This window comes from Poeciliopsis prolifica, unplaced genomic scaffold (assembly GCF_027474105.1).
Source record: "Poeciliopsis prolifica strain line A6 unplaced genomic scaffold, Auburn_PproV2 SCAFFOLD014, whole genome shotgun sequence".
Taxonomy (NCBI): Eukaryota; Metazoa; Chordata; class Actinopteri; order Cyprinodontiformes; family Poeciliidae; genus Poeciliopsis; species Poeciliopsis prolifica.
This window is the reverse complement of record NW_026562389.1, coordinates 2,789,169-2,811,553: the sequence shown is the minus strand read 5'-3', so window position 1 is coordinate 2,811,553 and position 22,385 is coordinate 2,789,169. Positions and strand designations below refer to the sequence as shown.

At 36.9% G+C, this 22,385-nt stretch overlaps 1 protein-coding gene across 1 annotated transcript in view; it reads left to right on the top strand.

Annotated features, from left to right (window-relative positions):
• fbxl17 (F-box and leucine-rich repeat protein 17) overlaps positions 1-22,385 on the top strand; it is a 239,412-nt gene that overhangs the window by 161,517 nt on the left and 55,510 nt on the right. The window contains exon 9 of the mRNA XM_055039391.1: positions 4,185-4,261. Within this exon, the coding sequence (XP_054895366.1) occupies positions 4,185-4,261 (77 nt within the window). The remainder of the gene's footprint in view (positions 1-4,184; positions 4,262-22,385) is intronic.

The following is a 22,385-nucleotide window of genomic DNA, read 5'->3' as shown; positions in this document are numbered from 1 at the left end:
CTTGTACGGTGCTTTATCTGGTTTTTATCACCCCTACACATTTCACTCTACGCTCAGTAATTTACCAATTAAGCTGCGTTGTAGCCACAGCTGCTCTGGGACAGTCTACTGAAGCTAAGCTGCCATTGCACTCTTTATCAAGAAAGTGTTGAGATCAAAACTTGAATATATATAGGATTAGAAATTTCTGCATTTTTTTGGCGAGGATTTGTAATTTGAGGGGGACTGAATTGCAAGCATGTGAAATGCTTTGGTGTAGACCATTTGAATTCCATTGCTATTATTATTATTATGGTTGTTTTTCCTTTTTTCTCTTTCCTCTTTTTGTATGTAACTATAAGAGCTGGATTGTTCTTTTGTTCTTGTATTGTATTTGTTCATTTGTCAAAAACATTGAAAATTAATAAATATACTTATTAAAAAAAAAAAAAACTTGAATAAATCCAACATACAGTATAGACCAGTGGTGTCAAACTCCAGTCCTCAAGGACCACTGTCCTGCAGTTTTTCGATGTGCCACAGGTACAAAACACAGGAATGAAATGGCTTAATTACCTCCTCCTTGTTCTCCAGAGCCTTGTTAATCACCTAATTATTCTATTCAGGTGTGGTGCAGCAGAGACACATCTAAAAGTTGCAGGACACCGTCCCTCGAGGACTGGATGTTGACACCCCTGGTATACAAACCAAACTGACCCCATTTAAAAATATTATTATTCCTGTTTCTATTTCTTGATTAACCCAGTTTCTTAGTTCATTTTCATCAGCCAAACCAAAGCATCATTTCTGCCAGATCAGCCAAGAAAGAAACCATAACTCCAGAAGCAAAATAAAAAGCAGAAGATAGTAACCTTATGTCACGTGGGTGTTTTACTGCAAGACGGATTGTTGCACTTCACAAAATGTATGGTTTAAACAGGAAAGAATATAATGTCCAAATGGTAAAGATTGGTTACAAAACACCAGCTAAGAAGCTAAAGGTTGGATTCAATAGATATTCTAAATGGTCAGAGATCCTAATTGCATCAAAACTTTGTTAGAAAAGATGTGTGAGTGAGGCAGTAAAAATACTGTTGTTACTAAGTGACTAAAACGCTGAGGATTTAATGTCAGACAGTGAGAAAGAACAATTCCTCTTTGTACAAATCAACATTCTCTGGTTGCCTGTAACGATGCCCAATTGTTATGACCAAAGGACAAGACTACTGGACCGTGTTCAAGTTCAAATAACACATTTTCTCCTCCTCTTTTCACCTTCCTCTCGCCACACTGATGGACTTTACTGAAGCTTAGTGCTGTTGAAGTGGCCTTACATAAAAATGGTGAAATCCAGATTCAACTTAGGTTTTTGTTAGAAACTGCATACATTACTGAAAGTGATCAGATGTCTAATTTATGTCGGTTAAACCTTTTGGGGTTCACATTCTTGAATCGTGACGTCTTTTCATGTGGTGCACACCATGCCTCAGCTGCCAGCCTCCACACCTCTTTTCCATCTTTCCCATTTCCCTCTGCTCCACCCTCATCTCCTTTTTCCTCCTTTCTTTTGCGCCCTAAGTCTCCTGTGATGCATCCGCCCTGATTCTATATAGAGATTCCTACTCACTGTGCTTCCTGCTGTAGTTGCTCTCAGTCTCTCCCTGCTCCCTCCTTCATTCATTGATGTCTGATCTAATTGCTTTTGCTCTCACCCTGGGGACCTGGGCGCAGTGTAACAAGCTCCCAGAGGATACGCTCCGCCTTCGTCGCAGCATCCCTGAATCGCTGCTTTCTTTTTTATCTGTTTCCTCACTGGCTCTTCCCAGGGCATTCATTCATTAGCAGTTCTAATGCTCCCGCCTCAGGACACTCGGCATGATATTGTGATCCTCGAGGCTTAACTCAATCTAATCTCAGGCTGGCTGCGGCTCAAGGCTGGACCAGGAATGACCAATTGCAACAAGTCCTCTTTTCTATTTGGATTGGAGACTTTTTTATATATATCCAAATATATATATATATATATATATATATATATATATATATATATATATATATATATATATATATATATATATATATATATATATATATATATATATATATGATCCAGTGGGGGCAACAGTTGGAGAATAGGAATAGTAAAAAAAAAAAGGCTAGATTCAGATAGAAAAATAAATAAGAAGAGGTGGGAGAGAGAAGTGACAAAGTGGAAAAAGGACAACCTGATAACACGGAGAGGCTCGCAGGACCACTGGAAGGAAAAATGTGATAGAAAAGGCAAAATAAGAGATGCAGTCCAGTGAACTAAAGCAGACAGGCCGGGGCACATTTTAACAACTTCGGCTGCATTCAGTCACTTGAATTTTATTTTTGCGTTACGCCGGACTTTTCAACTTTTCTGTCAAATGCGTCTCTTCCTCCCTGATCCTTCAGTGTGATATATCACACCTCAAGTGACATCCGTGTATTGTGCCATTTTAAGTTAATCCTGGGGCAAAAACTACCAACAAAAAAACTCACCCATCAGACTTTCCAGAAGTTTTGTCACACAGAATTCCCTAGTTGATCCGAATCCTATTTTCGCTCGTATTTGCTAGAGGAAGATTAATGCAGGATAAACAGCATGAAAGAAACAAAATCCCACAAACTCTCACAGTTGTTTGAGCTCGGTTCGGCATAAGCCAGCTGTTTTGGAGCAAATATAACCTCAACTGTCAGTTTTCTGCTGCATCCCAGAACAATGTACCACAAGAAATACTTAAAAAATTGTTTTCATGTTTCCCTTTGACACGAAGCTCATAGACAGTAGAGAGAGAAACACCTCAAGAGCCGCGCAGCATGCCTGTGTGTGTTCCTGTCTTTCTGTATCGTTAATTTTCATGGTACAACACCAGCAATGAGATCAAAACGGTTTTTCCTGAAGGTTAATGGGTCAAATGCTAAGATCAAAATCTAGTTGTTGCATGCACTCCTCTCATTACAGGCATTTAAAGAGAATTATTTGATACAGATACTCTGATCTTGCCTTCAGGCCTCCCCTGCGTATCCTTCCTCTCTCACACATGCACACCCACTCTGCTGGTCCTCTGGGCGCAGGCAGTGGGATGAATCCAGATATACCTCTTTGAAGTGAGCAAGCCTGCAAAGCCGTAGATGTGTGCGTACACATACACACAACAATCCTGCTTTGTTGGTGTTGCTTCTTTCATCAGACCAGGTGTTTAATTATTAATGTATGTTAAAATAAATGAAGGCAGAATGTGCGAGCAGATTTGACCCTGCGGCTGTACTGTTTAACCTTTATGCTAGTGTAATCCCACTTGGAAAGAAGTGTGTTCCTCGACGAAAGAACTTCTCAATGTGAATGTTCCCTGCAAAACTGCCTGTTACGGTTCCTCAACTTTTCTCATCTCAAAAAATTGAGATTGTTGACGCAGAGGACTTTGTAAATTGTAAATCCTTATCATTCCCCATTCGTCTGATACCCCTAAATAAAATCCTTCAAAGCTGCAAGCCTACTAACACATTACAAAAACCCAGGAGGCCCATAATTTATGAAGAGCTAGAGCAATCTACAGCTTAGGTGGGAGAATGTGTTGATGCAATAACTGTTAGATAGTCCTCAAATATGATCTGCATGGAAGGTCAGATTTGAAAGGTATCCTTGCAATGTGATGCAAGTGTTTTAGGAGACACATCATTCATAAAGATAAAGTTGCTTGGCTCAGTTGGAACCAAAATAAATCAGTTTGGCCTGCATGTCAAAACATTTGTGACAGACAGCTCAAATTACAAATGACCTTAAATGTAAAGTGAAGCATGGTGTTGGCAGCATCATACTGTACATATGTTTGTTTTTAAGCCAGGAGATTATGTGAAGACAGTGAAATAAAACCCAATTCGAAAACATTTAAATTTAAAGACTGCAAAATACTTGATAATGGGACCTTCACCTTCCAGTGGGACAAAGGAATAATTGATTTAGCTCAAGTAACAATGGCCCTGCAGTTTCTGAAAAAATGGTGGTTGTGGCTTTTCTGTCACAATGAATGGCAGAAATGTTCTTGGTGGTAAACCGAGTATGAACAGCCTTGTTCTCAATTGGCAGATTATCGGACGTGAAAACTGCCTTTCTATACAAACAGATAAAAGACACACTTGAGCTGAGATTTTAAACGTGTTGTGTTTTTTTTTCTCTGCAGGTGTGTGGAAATCATCGCCAAGGAAGGCAGAAGTCTGAAGGAGCTCTATCTGGTTTCTTGTAAAATCACAGACCACGGTAGGAGACTTTTTGTTGCAGTCAACCTCCAACGTTATAATCATAACCATCATTGCCCACATTCTCAACAGTGCAGTCATTTGGCTTTTATGGTTTGGCTCTTATGAGACTTGCAAACAGTAAAAACATAATGAAAAGTTTCACACTGAAGGAAGTAATGCCTCTTATTGCCACTCATAGTGTAGATGAGCATCTTGATATTGACGTTTACCTTCTAGGAAATAGTTTTTGAATAAAATTGGCAGAATGACTCATTTTAGTCGCAGATGTGATGGTTTCTGAACTCTAAGGCAGAATTTTGCAGCACAGAATCACTGCTGCTCCAGGCAGGACTTCTTTGCATTTGCTTCTGTTTGTGGATTAGAGGTGTTTGCATTGTCTGACAGAAGATATACATGTTTTTGTTCCCCCTTTGCAACATTCGTGCTGGCAGCTTGTATATCCCCCTAGCATCCTCTTCTCTTTTCATTGTGTTTACACTACCTTTGCTCCTCTGCTTGATGCCATTCAGCCATATGTCTTGCTGAATATTCAAGCCTTTTATCAGATGCAGCACAATACACAGTTGGAGTTCTTCAGTACTGAAGAATTAGCAGCACACTGCTGACTATTACAGCATGCATGAAATATGTGGTTCTTTGTGTAGTAATATTAATCTATTCAGCTGTGGAAATGTGCACTCTACAAATTCTACTACACTGTGAAGCCAGCTGTTGTTTTCAGTAACTACCTTACTTTAACAAAACTTCGAATCATATCTTTTCCAGGTCAAAACACCCTTTGTATCTATCATACTTTAATTCAACTCTCTAGTTTTAGCCTTTGCCATGAGAGTGCACTACAAAAAGATTGTGCGAGTATGAATTGTTTGCATTTCTTTTAAAAGAACATGGTTGAAACTACACTGCAGGTTTGTTACTTTTCCTTTAATTGAACCACAAGAGGTCTGTGTCCTACATCATGTAAGATTGGGTGAAAATATAAGTAAAAGCAATAAAAATGGGCAGCGTTATGTATTACTAAATGTGTTGTACAAAATTAGCATATTAGTCAAGTCTCTTTCAGTTTACTTTTCTTTGAGAGTTTCAACGTCGTTAGCCATTTGTTTCTCTGTCTGACCTTCATTACCTTTGGACGGACTCGCGGCTGCTCTGCGTCTTTTTACATTCGCTATGCTAATTGTGTTTTTCTCTTTTCTACGAAAACTATTTAATGTCAGACTCTAATTGTGTCAAGTTTCCCCCAGGATGTTTTGAATTTGTCATGTGTGTTGCACAGAGTAAGCTCAAAAGCGTTTTCTTCTTGATGAGCTGCAGTATTGTTGGAAAGTTTCCTGAGTTACACCAACATTTAGCACCTTGACCTCTCTTAGCCAGTGCTTTAACTGTGCCTCCAACTGTATAAAGTGTTGTGTGGGTGTGTTTTTTGCTGGAGTTTGATTAATGACTTAAAGATCCCTAAAGTACATTACAGCAGAAATGTACACAACCACCTCCTTACATATCCTCATTTGTTTGAGCATCTCTGGTCACTTTGACCATGATGAATTGCTGATATCTGATCTTCTTCCTTTGCTAATGACCCCTTTGGCCCTCTCTGGCCACTGATTGGGTTGGAATCTGTTTGTGCTTGTGTGTATGCTTGTCCTTCAAGGATAAAGATGTCTTCTGGTTGAGCTCTATGCTCCAACTCATTGATTGGTTGGTTTCCTGCTTCTGCTTCTGCTAAATTAAATAACAGAAATGAGATTTTACATCTGCCTCACTGGGCCATGTTTTTTTCCGCCCATCTCCTGTGGTAATTATTTTTATTAATGGCCTCTCTGAGTGCATTTGAGATGTCCGCAAGCCTCTTATGTTTGAGTGTTTTTTTCGTTTGTTTTTTTTCTTCTTTTTTTTGCTTCCAGATTTTGCTTCTTTGCCTTTTTTTATAAGAGCATTTAGGACAGATAGACATCAGAAAATGCAGATTTTAAATGACAGTGCCAGCATTGATATTTTGTTTCTTTCTGTGAATTGTTTTGAAGAATTGTTGTATTTATCCTTTAAGCTGCATCAATAACTGTGTGTGATTTCTATCTCATAAGATGGAGTGTTAGAGCTCTTCAAAAAGAAAAAAGTTTTGAGCATGCACAAAACTTTTCTAATGAGGTTTTTTTTTTTTTTATCAAGCTGTGGACATTTCAGATCCACATATTAAAATGGTGACATCAGTGGTAAGTCAGTCTTCAGACAGTTTTAAGGTGGGCAGTCCATTCTTGCCTCTTGCAGATTACAGTGCCAGCCTAGCCACCACACCAGGGTGGGAGTGTGGAAGTGGAAGTCATTGTTTTTCTTACACTGTCAGAAAGAATTCCTGCATTGAATTTAGAAAAAAGCACAGGAAAGGGGAAGGAGAAGTATAAAGCAAAATCAGTTGCTTATGGTTTATAATTTTACAATATTCAGAGCATGACTCATAAACTATTTCAGGCTTTAAAGATTCAGTTTATTCCACTCCTAGTGATCAGTAAAACAAACACACTGAAAATGTTGCTTGGACAATTTCCTGACTGTTCTCTTTGAGGTATGCACACGAAACACAACTTCTGGTTAAAGTGACGAACCACAGATGGTGCTCCTGGGTGCACTGCGCAGAAGCTCCTTTCATCTGCATCTTCTCTTGATGTTTATGAACCAACAAAATACTGCTAATAGTTCTCCTCTACAACAAAACTGCAAGTTTGGAGGAGGTGCATAAACCTCTCCTACATGCAGAAGTTATGATTGTTCTGCAGAAGCATTCAGGAAACCAAAATAAGAGTAGGGAAATGCCTAGATGATGTTTATGTGACAGTTTTGAGGTCTTCCAAATTTATAATCCAGCACCACATAAATATTTTTGGACATCCTCAGGGTGGTCTTAAATCTGTGTGAAGTGGCTCTTAGAGATCATATATGAGATTGTAAGAGTTGGTGCTTCTTTCAGTTCAAAATAAGACGAGGATGAGGAGACTTCCTTTTATCCAAACCCTTTAAAAGGCTTTTATTGTTGACATTGTGACAAGAAAATGAGGACTGACCATAACGGTCATACTGTGTCCAACTTTTCTAATATCACGGTCAGGTCATTGTTTCATTTCTTCAAATTAAGCTTGAGCTTCACTGGCTGCTTTTTTTGGCTGCCTGGGTGAAAGCAAAATCTTGTAACTGCACCTGAAGCATGAACCAGTCAACATGATAGCCCCTAAATGCTATAATTTAGGAATATGTGTGCAAGGAAGTTCCACCATGAAGTCTCACTTATAATTTATTCTTTAAAGAGAAGGTCTGTGAGAGCAATAAGTTTATAAATTGATGAACATCGAGCAGGAGTGCTATTTTTATCTTGTCACCTTTAATACTGAAGACTGTTGACCAGGCAGCTTCTAACGTAATCTGAAGGGAAATGTTAGAAAGCAGAAACACAGCACGCAAGTGCACACAGCAAGCAGTCATGTCTTAATAAGATGTCATTATCTTTTCATGAATAGAATTTTAAGCATAAGGAAACTCCACACTTTCAAACTGAAATACAATTGCATACGGTTGTTTATTGCTAATATGTAAAATAAGGCATATTTAATTTAACAATGCTTGCTGAGAGATATAAGGAGTGATTCACTTCACTGTAATGGGTAGTTAGAGTCAACAAGATGCATAAATAAATCCTGAATCATTATTATAGAATGTATTCAATTTCACCCTTTGACCAAATGTTATTTAGATAATTCAAGTAATTTCTCTAAAAGTGGACACTTGAGTGCCGGGACCTCTTTGGTTTAAGAACGTCCTTATGTACCCTCGCTTATCACTGTCATGGCTGCAAAAACTCTCCAATGCATGCAGTGCATATTTCACTTCCATATTGTAGTGACTAGTTTTGTCAAAAAATATTCAAGTTTGCAAACAAAAGTTTAACGTGGATTATTAAAACTATTTTAAAAAGAAGTACCATTTAAATCTTGTTTTATTTCCCATAAAGCTAAAACTAGCTATCTGCACTACACAAATAGCTTATTTTCAGAGTGTCTCTGCTGAATGGATGGTGGTATCGAGGGTTGTTTCTCTAGCAGAGATAACAGAAACACTATAACATTGAAAACTGATCCCGATGAGAAAACTCTCTCACCTTCTCTGCTGTTGTTAATCAGATCTCTTTACCACCATTTTCCTCCTCAGTGACCAACCCGCTCTGTATCCTGATAGACAGTGATGCACCCTGGTCTCCTTTCACTCTCGCTCCAGTTGTCTGTTAGCCTCCTTTTGTTCTCAGTGCGTGATTTGCATTAACATGAATCCATTTGCTTCTGCATTCTATGTGTGTGTGTATCTGGCTGCCCTTATCTTGTCACCCGGAGCCCACCTGCTTTATCCAGATACAAAAACAGAGGCCTTGGTGCTGCAGCTCCTTACATATGGAAATCCTCCTCCTTCACCCACACAGCCCTGCATGATCCTTTGCATTCTTAGTCCTCGCCTCCTGTGTACATTTTCGAAACGCGAGACCAAGTGAAACACCTGTGGGAGATTTTGTGCCTGCGAGAGAGGAAAGAAAGTGAAAGCTTTCCTCTGCTTTGGGAGGAGTTTAAGCAGAGCTTGTATATATTAGCAAAGTTGGAAGATTTATTTTAGGGCTCAAGATAGATTTAAGTAAACCTCTTTTTCCCTTTCTGACATGTACAATGTTTCGTTACTAATGTATTTAACATTTCCAACTCTGAGTCTGCAGCTCTTCATACATTTTTAAAGTATATATTGATGTATTTTTGATGTTGTTCTTTTTTTTTTTGTAAAAAAAAAATGAGGTAGAAAAAAATACAGGCCAATTAGAACATAGTTTGAGATTACAGCAAAACAATTATATTTTCTTTATAAAAGAAAAAATATTCTGGGATTTCTTCATGTTAATTATTTTTGTGGCACAAAGTCAGAGTTTACTGGCAACGACTAAAACACTTTCTTACATGTAGAAAAGTTGGTGACACCACTGTTGTGGCATTTATCACATGCTCAATTTTCAAGATGCTTAAAGAAAGGAGTTGATGAGTGGTTATGCACAGAGCGGTGATCAGCGAGTCATAACTCAAAAATCCAATCTTTTACCTATCAGTGAATGCAGCATACTTTAGTATCTGCAGTTCATTCAATTCAAGAAAGCATGAGAGAGCAAGATATTCTGCAGATTTGCTTGAAAATGTGAGGCAGGTAAAAGGAAGGCTCAATAAATTACTGCAATGGTCTATTTATTTTATCCTTCTGAGCTTTCAAACTGTCAGGAGACATAGGATTTGAATTTGCTTATTGTTTGTTGTATTATGGACAAGGACTTTGTAGGAACTGTGCTGTATGCCAACAGCAGATTATCCTGCTGCTCAGAATACAAACAATGATAGTTGCTCATAAAAGTTGAACATAATCAACCTCAAAACTTTCTTTCTATTTGGTGAGGCAAAGTTGCAAAGCTGGTGTGTGTCGTAGATACATCATTATGTTCAGAAATTTATTTTCTTCCTTATTGTGATTATTATATATATATATATATATATATATATATATATATATATATATATATATATATATATACATATATATATATATATATATATATATATATATATATATATATATATATATATATATATATATACATATATATATATATATATATATATATATATGTATATATATATATAAAAATTGAGAAGGGAATATAAAAATTCCCTTCTCACCCACCGCGGGTGGTTCTTATCCTCTGAGCTCGGGTCCTCTACCAGAGGCCTGGGAGCTTGAGGGTTCTGCGCAGTATCTTGGCTGTGCCAAGGACTGCACATTTCTGGACTGAGATGTCTGATGTTGTTCCTGGGATCTGTTGTAGCCACTGCTCCAGTTTGGGGGTTACTGCCCCGAGGGCCCCGATGACCACAGGCATATATATATATATATATATATATATATATATATATATATATATATATATATATATATATATATATATATATATATATATATTACAAAAATCAAATTGCTTGAATGATTGTACAGTTACTTCATTGTTTTAGCAAATGAAAAAATAATCACTGGTCTGCAAGTACTTGAAATGAGAAAGTTTGGGCAAAATTCTGAGATCAAGAGTTTAGTTCACATTAATTTTATATACATAAATTTCAGCATGTCGATTTTCACTTCAGAGACCTTATACAACAATATTTTATGCCATAAAGAAACTCCAACTTCTAAATAACATCAAAAATCTCTTAAAAATAAATAAAAAGTCACAATGTTGTTTACCCTAATAAAATTAAAAAAACAAAAACTAACAGCGACAGCCCATCATCCAGACTGCTGTGATTGTCTTGTGTAGTTTTATAAGAAGGATTGAGCCCTTCAGATTGTGCATTTTATTGTTTTGTCCATCTGTATTTACCCATCTGTGAGCTTGTGGGATTATTGCTGTCATTCAATTTTCAGCGTCCGATTCTTTTATTTGATCACCAACTTCACAGCTCTCATGTGGTCAACACAAATCTACATTTCCCCCGCTGCACACATGCATATTTCTGCCGCCTGCCTTCATTCCTGTTCCAAGACCGAACCCCCTTTTCTTCTCTTTCCCTCTAGTACCTCTTTCTTTTCATCTTAAAGCTCTTGCTTTTATCATATGTGCTTTGCTCTAAACGCACTGAACATTGATTTATGAGACTTCCATGCCTCTCCCCTTCAGCCAAACCGTAGGAACGAAGTACGCCTGTGAGTGCAGCTTGACTTAAGTGTGTGTCTTTACTTGTTTAGATCCCTTTCTCTGGGTTGTTGTGTATTCACACTAATGTTTGTTGCCGCTGGGGAAAATTGATACACAGTTACTCCCTGAAGTATCATATTGCTTTTTATAAGGTGAGGTTACTTAGCATAAAAGCAGCTGCAGCAGCACAGTAACGACAACTTACAGACAATGAAAGTGTCATGTGATTATTATGGTCCCTTACATAGTCTGATGAGGCCATCAGAATATGCTCTAACCTCAAGAGTTACTGTGCTTGCTTTTAACCTTAAGGTAGTGCTCTGTTTTTATTATTCTGTAATGTTTGTAGGACAGATGTTCATGTCAGAAGCTTTAGCACAATATCATTTAATGCCCCCGATAAGGACCAGGGCGTTATCTGTAAAATGTCACACCATGCTGGAATAGTAGCTTTAATGAAAAGTGATGAAGACTAAAATTAGATTATCACTTTCTGCATTTATGTGTTACATAAACAAGTGTTAGCCTGGATATCTCTATACATTTTGGTCCTTGTCACATCTCTATTTCTCTTCAAGCATATTTGTGTTTTTTTTCCCCCTAAGTGTTCTCGCATATAATGGAATGTAAATGTGGATAGTGTAATAGCTTGTTTGTTATTACACTATCGCTGTTTGCCACTCACAGGGTAAATAAGGAAGCTGCAGTTGATTAAAATGCACAGAGCGGGACAGAAGATTTATGTGGACTGTTAAAGAGAGCAAGTCTGTGAAAGGCTTTTGTCTTTTGGAAACAATTTTACTGCTTTTCAAGATGAGAGACTGCAGGAAGTTTATTTAAGTTTTTTTTTTTTTTTTTTGTCAATTTTTGGCCAAACGTGTGTTTCCACTTCAGAAACATTTTGCTGAAATTGGTGTGATTTTATACCTCCCTCATCTTCCATTGGGTCTACCAGGTCAAAACAGATTACGGGGTAGAATTTCAACTCAGAAATCTGTCCTGGTGTTGAGGCAGAACTTGAAGTTAGTCTGAACCTTCCAAGTACAAGTAGAGCATGCTAAGTAATTCAGATTGTTTTCAATACTCCATTATTATATTTTAATTTCATTTTAATGTATATACTATATCTCAAACTTGCGATTTTGGACATCTGCAGTGGTAGAGAGAGTAAATCTTCCAATCAAAATAATATTTTAAGGTTTTAAAAACATTTTCAAATATTTTTTTAAGCTCTAGGGGCCTTTATTTAACAGTAAAGAAGGAAGGAGAAGACATGCAGCAAATGGCCCAAGATTGGGAATCAAACCCAGGACAACCGCGTCGTGGGCTACAGCCAGGGTGTGTGTGCTCTACCAGCTGAACAACCCAGTGCTCCCGACTTAAATGGTGTGTTAGAATGATTTACATGATTACATGATTGAGGCACACATAAAAACTTCTCCAACCCTTCCAACATTCTGGATTAAAAGATTTATAGTCTTAACCAAAGAGGTGTGTGTGTGTGTGGGGGGGTGTGCACGCGTGGTGTGCAATGATCATAATTTATTAGGCATTTACATATTTCGTCAGAATGTGGAGTGATTTTAATTTGGCTGCAGTGTCATTGCTGTAAAAACAAAAGGCTGAGGTTAATGTTTGAGGCTTGAGAACACCGAGTTATTACGCCAATCCAAACCCCTGTTTATCTCTCCTCTGCTGCAAATAAACCTGCATCTGTGAATTATATAAAAGTTGCTACAGTAATCTCTTTTTAACACAGTATAGAAGACTGACTATCAATAACTTTCACTCCAATTGAGTGAAAATGGTTTGAAAGAGTGGATAGTTTGACCATTTTTTTCTTACTCTTAGAACAAAAGAAATCTCAAATGGGATCTAAATAGTTATTCCTAACTATAAATTATTTCTACGAAACAGTTACTTATTTGCAATAACATCTGGCAAACAGCAAGGTGTCGATACAAAAACAAATCTCTTGTAGTATTAGAATGCAAAGACACAAAATCATTATGTCTGTTCATAAAGTAAGGGAAATAAGTCATTATGCTATTTTCCAGTTTTGCTGTTAATATGTCAGGACATGGCAAATATATGAAAGAATATTAAAGTACAGCTTTATTTATTTCTACACACAAATATCATAAAAAGATACATGGAACAATATTTTCTTTCATTTCCAGAAATAAGCAAAAATTTCCAGTGCACAGACTATACCACCACCACTTTAATTAAAAATTAAGAAGATAAATTGGAGCCAGGTGCCGCTAATCAAATGCACTTGATTAACTAATCATCAGCGAGTGTGATTGCATCTGTAAAAACAAAAGAATTGGCAATTTTCTGCTCTAGGGCACCCAGGTGTATATCAACACAATGCCAAGGAGGAGCGTCTTTAGTCTTCGAGAAGTCATGGTTGGTCACAGTCATTTTGGAAGACTTTACTAGGCTGTTTCTGAACCTTTATAAGTCTGGTCATTCTATAGTAAGAAACATTGTAGCTGCCAATCTCCCTTGGTGTGGACTTCTTAGCAATCTTGGAATATAATATGATTATCAATACAAAAAGAAATAAACTCTGAAGCCAATGTGTGAAATCTTGAAGTGTAAACAGGACAGATTAAAAACATCCCTCAATAAGTTCAGTTAAGTACAGTTAAGGCCAAAATTAGTCAAAGCATTGTCAAATTTAGGTTTAAAATGAATTGTATTCAACCAATAAGTTTGTTTGTTAGGCAAAGAGATCTCCAAAAAATTTAATAAAACACATTGTCATTAACATTTGAATACAAAATGGCACGTTGAAAATAATTTGTAACCTTCAATCAATCAATCAAATTTATTTGTAGTGCCCATTTCATCTCCATACAAAAAGTGAGCAAAGAAAACAAACAAATTAACAATTGAAATGTTATATTTTGCCAAGCATGAAGCCATCACAAGTGTACAAGAGAACAACCCACGGAAAATCTGCCTGACCTCAATTTCATTAAGTACAACAATAAAACCAGAAAAGTCCAAACCCATAAGTGACTCCTGTCATTATCATTATGACCCTTATTACCAATATGCCAGTAACACACAAAAAGCATTCTCCAGAAAAATTTATAAGGCGAATGTTTACAGTTTGAGGCGTATAGGAGATGGTTGAGTTTGAGCAGCATAAGTGTAACATATGCTGTAAAACGCTGGACACAGAAAGGGCAAAGGCTCATATACTGTTATTATCTCAGCAAATCAATGATAGTGCCAGAACCCTGGGGGACAGCACAAAATAATATGGCGAGCTTGTAGCTGGACTGCAGAGCTATCGCCCTCTTTCTGAAGCATGTTGACATGAACTCGAGATAAAAAAATGTCAGTTAATATGCCCATTTTTATTTATTACATCAAAATTTGTGGAGAAATTGCCAAAGAAAATTTAAAATATAAGGACATCTTTCTAAAAATGATTTCATTTAGGTATTACTTTATCTAAATGAATGTCCAAAACTGCAAAGAGATCATGAATACGTCTTTTGCAATTTCCAAAGAATGTATTCATTTATAGGGCAGGTTTGATTTGTCTAAAATCATGTTGAATCATTCTAATCATTTGGAGAATTCCTAAATTTAATGGCAACCTGGAATTTGATCAAATCTGTAGTTCTTACTGATATTGCTTAAGTAAATATCACAGTTCCACTTCATTGTATATTAACAACACTTGCAGAAATATATATTTTTTGCTTTATTAATTCAAAAACATTTGCTTTGTACATAATAACTTGTGTTTCAGTTGCTTCTTGTCACTTCCAAACACGGAGACATGTCTTTGATACTCCTACAGCAGTGAATGCTGCAGCTTCCTCTGAAGGTCATTACAATAAAAATGTACATTTATAGTAAAAATACGTATTTGTTCAATCAGGAAACACTAAGCATGATCTACAATAAAGTCATGAACCAAAAATAAATAGGTGGTGATTTCAAAGAATTTCAAAAGCTGGCCAGATTTTGAGGGACCTGGAATTGATTTACACAGGAAACCAATCCTGATCATTTAAAAATGTTTTGATTATGACCCTTAGCAAATAATTATGATTGAATAGGAAAATTCTTACCAAGGACTTCAGTTCACATAATTATAACTGAGACGGGTTTGAGAGGTGAGGTAGACACATGGGCAGGTCACCAGTCCATTGCAGTCCATATAATCTTGAAATGAATTTATTGCTCAACATTAGTTGAGAACTTTGACCAAAGCAGCCACAGAAACAGCAATTCATTTCCTTATGTTTAGCAAAAAAATAAAAAATAAAATATTTGCTTCAAATGTCAGAGCTTGTTTAATACCTAAACTCTTGTAAGAAAAAAAAACAACCTAAGTAAAGAATTTTTTTTCCTCTGTGAAAATATTTCCTTGGCTCTAGACATGGAAACTGCAAATCATCTTGTCTTCGTTTATAACTAATAACCACTTTCCCTTTTTCTGTGAGTTTGGAAAGTTCATCAGATGATATGTAGGAAACCTGAGAGGGTGACAGGTGAAGGTGGGGGGCAGCAAAGACAGCTTAAAAGGTTTGGATTTGAACCTATGCAGAGGTTCCCAACTGCTTGATCGCTGTTCAAGTACATAAATACATCTATAGGGTTCCACTCTGCAGATTCTTTATAGTGTTGAGATTTCCATTTCCTTACATCACCCTGTGGTGGTATTTACAGATAGGAGAGCAGCACAAAGAAGCAGAAATTGAATTAGTTTCCATATATTGTCCTCCCCTCCTCCTTTTGCCACTAAGCCCTGTGGTCTATCCACTGTTTGCTTTATGAGGGAGAAAAGTGAGAGGGGGGGTTCAGCAGTGAAGGCTTTGGGCTTATATGCTTTCTACCATTTTACTTGTCCCACACTTTTTCCTCTCTCAGGGTACAAACTAACACACAAACCTGACTTTGAGGATTACAGCCAGGCGAGCTTCAATCACAATTACACTCACAGTTGCTACACATTTATTAAAAGATGCACTTTAGAGCTTGCTAATATCCTCTTCCACTTACACTATCATATTACAGCTCGCACACATTGGCATAACTTTTGGGAAATGATACTCGTGCCTCTGCTATTTCAGGCTTAACCGTGAAGAAGAATGTTTGTAATGACTTCAGTGTGTGTCTTTATCTTTATTTAAACACATATTTGTGTGCTTGGCTGTGTTCATAAATGTGTACGAGTGTGTCCAGCAGCAATGTATGCGCTGCAGGTAAGAAGCAGCTCCAGTAACAACAGGCCCTGTTTGTGTTTATGAAGTTTTTTATAAAAATGGATCAATTTGCTCAATCTCTTTCTCACTCCTACAGCGTTTTCCTCTTTCTCTCAGGCTTGTAGTTCATAATAACAGCATGCTTTAAGTGTGCCTCTGGGACTCAATAACACCAAGCTGTGGAAGTGTGATCAAGATGTCCCTGTTATTGCTGGCTATGAGGCATTTGTTTATAGAAGTGAGACATTGCATTTTCCTACTTTTCTTATTAGTTCCATTGCATGTCTCTGAACATGACAGGTCTTTCTCCAGAGACACCATCACATGCACTGTGCCACCGTCTCAGAGTAGCACCGGTACAGCCCATGGACAGGTGTAAACTGTTCAGCATCCTTTTTCTCCCAGTGGTTGTCTCATTTTATTTTCATGTGCATCACCGCCCTCAGTTTCCCGTGGCATCTTGTACTCCCAAGCTGTCCCTCTGTACTTATCTCTCTCAGGTGTGAATGGAGCTGTCCTCCAGGTTAAGAAGGTGCTGATGTATGATGGAGATCAGATCTGGGAGTGTTTAATAGTTTAAATATCCAGTTAGCTTGGGTTCCTCAGGGCGATTCTGGCTCACTGTCAGTGGCGGCTCCTGCCTCTTCTGACATAACTAGGCACATGTCTACTCCATGTCATATCTGGCTTATAAAGCAAATTGTGATTGCCTTTAAATAATTAGAGAAAGCCCATATTAGTTAGTTAGTTGCTCCACTTTAGTTTGAAGAAATGGGCCAAAATTTAAAGGAAGCCTAAAATGTTTGAGGCAAATCTTAGTTTAAAATACATTTCTATCAAATACATTAATGGACATTTCTGTCATGATTCTAGCATTCAATTAATAAATGCCATTATCATTGTCCTAGCTTGCCAAAAAGTGAAAAAATTCAGCCTGGTTTAATGTGGCAAAAGTTATATCTTTTTGGTGCAGTGTATTTAAATATTTTGGTTTAACATTTACCATGGTTTAACATTTACCAGTGCACTGGACTGGTAAATAGGTTGTCACTGTGGAGCTTTAAATAAAGAACAGATCTGAAAATTCAAACAGTTTTTATTGGCGTGCACCTCATCTTTTATGGCAGCGAATTAAATATCTGACCTTTGTACGTATTACAAAGGTCAGATAATAAGAACTGTAATTGCAGTCATTCAGTTTTTCATTTTACTCGTTTTAATCGTAACTATTCATAAATACAAAAATATATGTTTTTAAAATATTTATAATGAAATTCAAATTTTTTTCACGCAAAGCATATTTCTGTAGTCTATTTTAGTAACCATTACTTGCCTGTTCTCTCTAGCCAAGTTTACTTTGACAGTCATACTACTACTTTGTGCAGAACCCCCAAAAATCATGCCAACTCATAACAACATGTTGTTTACGGCGATCAGTCTTCGCTTTAGTCAAACTTTTAATCACAAACTTTCTGACATGAAGGTCATTCGTGTCCTCATTTTTCCACATCTGTATATTTGAGAAAAAACGCTGCTGCTAATCCCTTGCAAGGTCAGTGCTTGTATTGGATGATTATCCCCCACTGTTTATTCATACTTCCTGCTGATGTCATTTCCTCCTGCTGGCTCTGACCTTTGACCTGTCATTTACCTCCCATTGTTGCTTTGGTTTACTCCAGCATGATGACCACGTTCCAAGAGAACATCCGTGTCTTTATCTCTGTAGGATTCCAGCTAACATGAAGGTTACTGGAGTATCTAAATGCAAAATCTGTTTGTACTTAAAAGTCACTTTTTATTCCTAATATTTATTATGCTTTCTGTACTTTTGATTTACTCCTTTTGTCAATGTCTTTTGTTCTGTCTTCTTAAGCTGCTTTTTTCCTTGTTTCACAAAAGCATGGCTGTTTGGAAGCCATCATAATTTATAGCATATTGGTCATGTTTAAGTCGTTTTATTTCCTGTCTCTTAAATGTGGTTCATCAATAGCTCTGGCAAGCTCTGGCAAGCAGCCACAGTGTCACACGGGTTGCTGGCTTTCCCCCCCATCGTTTGATCGATGGCACCGATGAAGCAAAGGTAACTCATTTGTGTGCATGTACAGAATTATAAGACACAAAGCATACAGAAATGCTCTTTAAACATAAAAGACAGTGGGAAGTTGCAGATTTGGCACCGTTATCATTCATTACCTAACAGCATATGTGCCTCATTCAGAGTGCATCTGTCTTTTATTTTGTTTAGGTTCTGTTTGAGATCACTTAACTGGCAACAAGGTTGATGCTTTCACCTTTTAGCCCAAAACTTTCTGTGATTTGAGACGGCTCTTTTTAAAAATATTTTTATTGTTTCAGTTCTGAAAAATCCTTTTTGTAATTCATTTAATGTCCTCGACATCCAACTTCTATTTTCAGGGCTAAGTTCTACTTCCACATCATAATCCACATAGTTTTGCACCATGGTTTTAATAATATATTTCATTAATTTAGTCTCTGAAAAGCTGTGGCCTTTGGTGAATATGTCAAGCCTCTAATATGTAAATTCTGTTTTAAGTGAAGAACGTGAGGTTTGGATTAAAGGCTTTCCATCTATATTTCCCAAACTCTGTCTAATAACTTTCTTAAAGGCTCGATACGTTCTTCCAACTTATTTTTCTTTTCTGGAAAATGTCTCCCGGCTTTCATACATTTCTGATAAATTAATGTTTTTAATTACTTGTTTAAAACAAATCAAACACAGTATTTCAGATAACTTCAGGCTAACAGTTGAATAGCGCTCTGATTTATGAGTTTAGGTTAATGAACAGAGAAGAAAAAAAACAGGTTAAAGTGTTAAATCACCTGAGGGTGAGATAAAATAAATGATTAACTACATTAATCTAGTGGAACATAATTGAAATTTTCAAATGTCCTATCAGGACATATCACTACAAGACATGGCATGTGTTGCCCTTAGTACACTTGGTGATTCACAAGGATCGTACATTTTCAGTACAAAGCATTTGTACTGAAAGCAATGCGATGGGAAATGAAGTCAAAGTAAATAAAAACACCTCATGTAGTCAGTAACTGATTGGTTATTCTTTGAGTTAAACAAAACGTGACAGTAATTAGCTTACTTCTTTCCTTGTACTCTGCACTATTATTTCATGGGCTAGCCTGTCCATATCTTCTTTTGTCTTTCAGTACACTCATCCTCATCTTGTTTTACTGTTCTCCTTGTTTTCTGTTTATCTGCCTGTGCTGTAAGGCTGCATGCACACAGCAACACTAATCAGATGTGTACCTGTGGAGTATAGTTTGTCAGATCAGTGTGAGACCTGAACATAGGAAGGATTAGCAGAAAGGAAGCGCATTTTACTTTAAGCCCTCAATTATATGCCTGATGCCCAAATACAGGAAGGAGACACAAAGAATGCGTGTGTATTTGATAAGTATGTGTAAGTGTGGTTTTGAAATCTTTCTGTCTGTGTTTAACTATCTGTGCTTCTTGTAATTTTTGCCTAAGAGAAACTGATTGTGGAGCACTGCATATGATTAGTAGAGTGAGTACTTTTTTGCAAATTTTAAAAGAACAAATATCAGTTTTCTACCAAAGAGAGAACTACGTGTGCAAATGTCTTTATTCCTTTCTACACTTTCTGATAACTTTCTATCTCCAAGTTTTGTCAAAAAGAAACTTTTATAAGGTGCCTAACGGTTGAGCCAACTGACCTAAAACACTCGTCTTCTGATGGAAAATAAGAGAGCATCCCAACAGCAGGAGACAGAAGCTGAAGTTAATCACTGTTAATTTAAAAATGCTTTTTGAAAGGAAATAGCAATCATGAGTAAAATTACAGCTGATTGAATTCTTAGTTCATCATATTATTCTGAACCCATGTGTGTTCCAGTTAATGAGTGCTTTTATTTGTTCTTATAATTATTAATCAGTGTACAAAATATAATCTTCTCAAAAACTAAGTAACCATTTAATGGTTGGTATACAGGTATCAGCTTTGCTAGATAAACTTCCAAATCACACCAACAGTCCCCAAAAACTGCATCATGCAAATACTGCTTTTAAATTATGTTGATCTACACAGTTGACGTACACAGACAATGTTTGAGGTTGATTTTATTTCCTTTCAACAATGATCTGTGACAAATAAACTCAATTCACAAGGCCCAACAAAATCATTGGTAATTCCCAGCGATTCTTTGTCATCGGATTGACTGGTTATGGCTGTGAATAATATGTGAGTTATCTTAATGCAACGGCAGTTTTATGCTGGGGAAACTTTACTAAACCTGCTCTTAGCTAAAGAGCATAATGTGCCTGGGATGGGGGAGCAATGTAGATACAAGCCTTTCTCACTTCTCTTTCAAGGATATTCTAGGCTTAAGGCGAAGCTTTGTGGCATCGGGCCCATAGAGACACCAGAGAGGAATCAAATGAAGAATGAAAAGGTGAGCTCAGGAGAGCAAACAGCAAATTGTGTTTGAACATTTCTGCTTCTGAGGTTCACTGCTTCAAGGCTGCCTTCCTCTTTAAATAGAATATTCATCTGTTCTGTTGTCCTGTAGATGCATCTATCCTTTGGCTAAAAGTCACAATGCAACTCAACCTTGCTTTTCCTTGTTATCATGCAACCTGCATCATTCGTTGCCAGACTTTATGCATTACTAACAATACAAAACAACCGCTGACTTCCAACATTTGACTGTTACTAATATTTTCTTACTAGTAATTAAAGCTAACAAATAATACATTGTAAATAGAGGAAAACAAGAAAAAGAAGTTTATTACTTGTGCTTGAAATCTTAGGCATACATTAAACTTGTTTCATATTTTAGAGACAGTATAAAATAGAATTAAATTGCTATCCGCCTTGTCGTTGTGTTTCCAAGTGGAAAAGTGCAATTTTCTCATACAAAAAGAGTTGTATGAGTCATGCAAGCTAAAGCAGAAAGCACTTGGACTTGACAATGATTACTCTGTATTGGACTCAGTTCCTGTTTTTAGCTAGAGATGGAGAACAATTGTTTTATAAATAAAAATATGTTTCTAATGAGTATAAGTTGAATGCATGTGCAGCAACTTATTGGAGAGTCAGGGACACGGAAATTGTGATTACGTTGGAAAATGTCTTGATTTTATTGAGGCTGTGGGGACGTTCTTTGGTCTCTAACTAGTAGAGAGGACAAACTTTTAGCTCCATGATTATGAAAAAGTTTCAATTTTAGAATTTAAGAGAAGCAACAATGTAAAACATGGGGAAGAAAACAACACATTTTCAAGAAAGACCTGACAATGCAGGGAAAAGGATTTGACTACAAATTCCTTCTGTGTATCTAATTTAACCTCCACCACATGTGTAGCATTATTTTTGAAGTGATTTTGTTGGGCAAAACAACATATTATTGATTTAAAACTAACTGCAGCAACAGAGTTTAAGTGGCATAGCACAAAGTGCACTTGTAGTGAAATTTTAATACCTTTGTAGAGGAAAGTTTGACTTACATAATTACTGCATGGCTTCTTTATAAGAAATTATCTGGGAATGCAGCTGTTTATAAAAGTGGGTTTGCTTATGGTTGCTGGCATCAGAGTACCAATGCTGCTTTGTATCGGAGCAGAAATACATCTGAATGGTTAGGGGTTTCTTTATTTGTGGTCGTTCACATCCGCAGTGATTTATAGTCAGATTGGGTTTACCACATACACCTGAAGTAACTCCGTAAGGTGCTGGTTAGCTCCTCCAAGCTACTGCGTCCAGACGTTTCTCTAAACTGCCTTTCCATACTACTAGTATTACTTTAATTCCTTACGTTTCCAAAATGTAAGCTGCTGACTTGACTATCTTTCCTTATGTTTCCGTTGGCCATTGTGTTATTGAAAACCACTGGGGTTTTCAAGCTTTCATCTGTGTCCTCAGCTGTCTCTTGCTTGCTTCTCACATTTTTTTCGTACATATCTCAATTTTAATCATGAAAATATATTTTAGTATGTTAGTATTTTGCTTCAAATATTGTATGGGTTGGATTTTGTACATTTGTTTTCGTCTTTGATTCACATCGCGGTCACTAAAAACCTGTCACACTCTGTTCATGTTCTTCTTGTCAAAATTGTGCCTGACTGCTCTCAT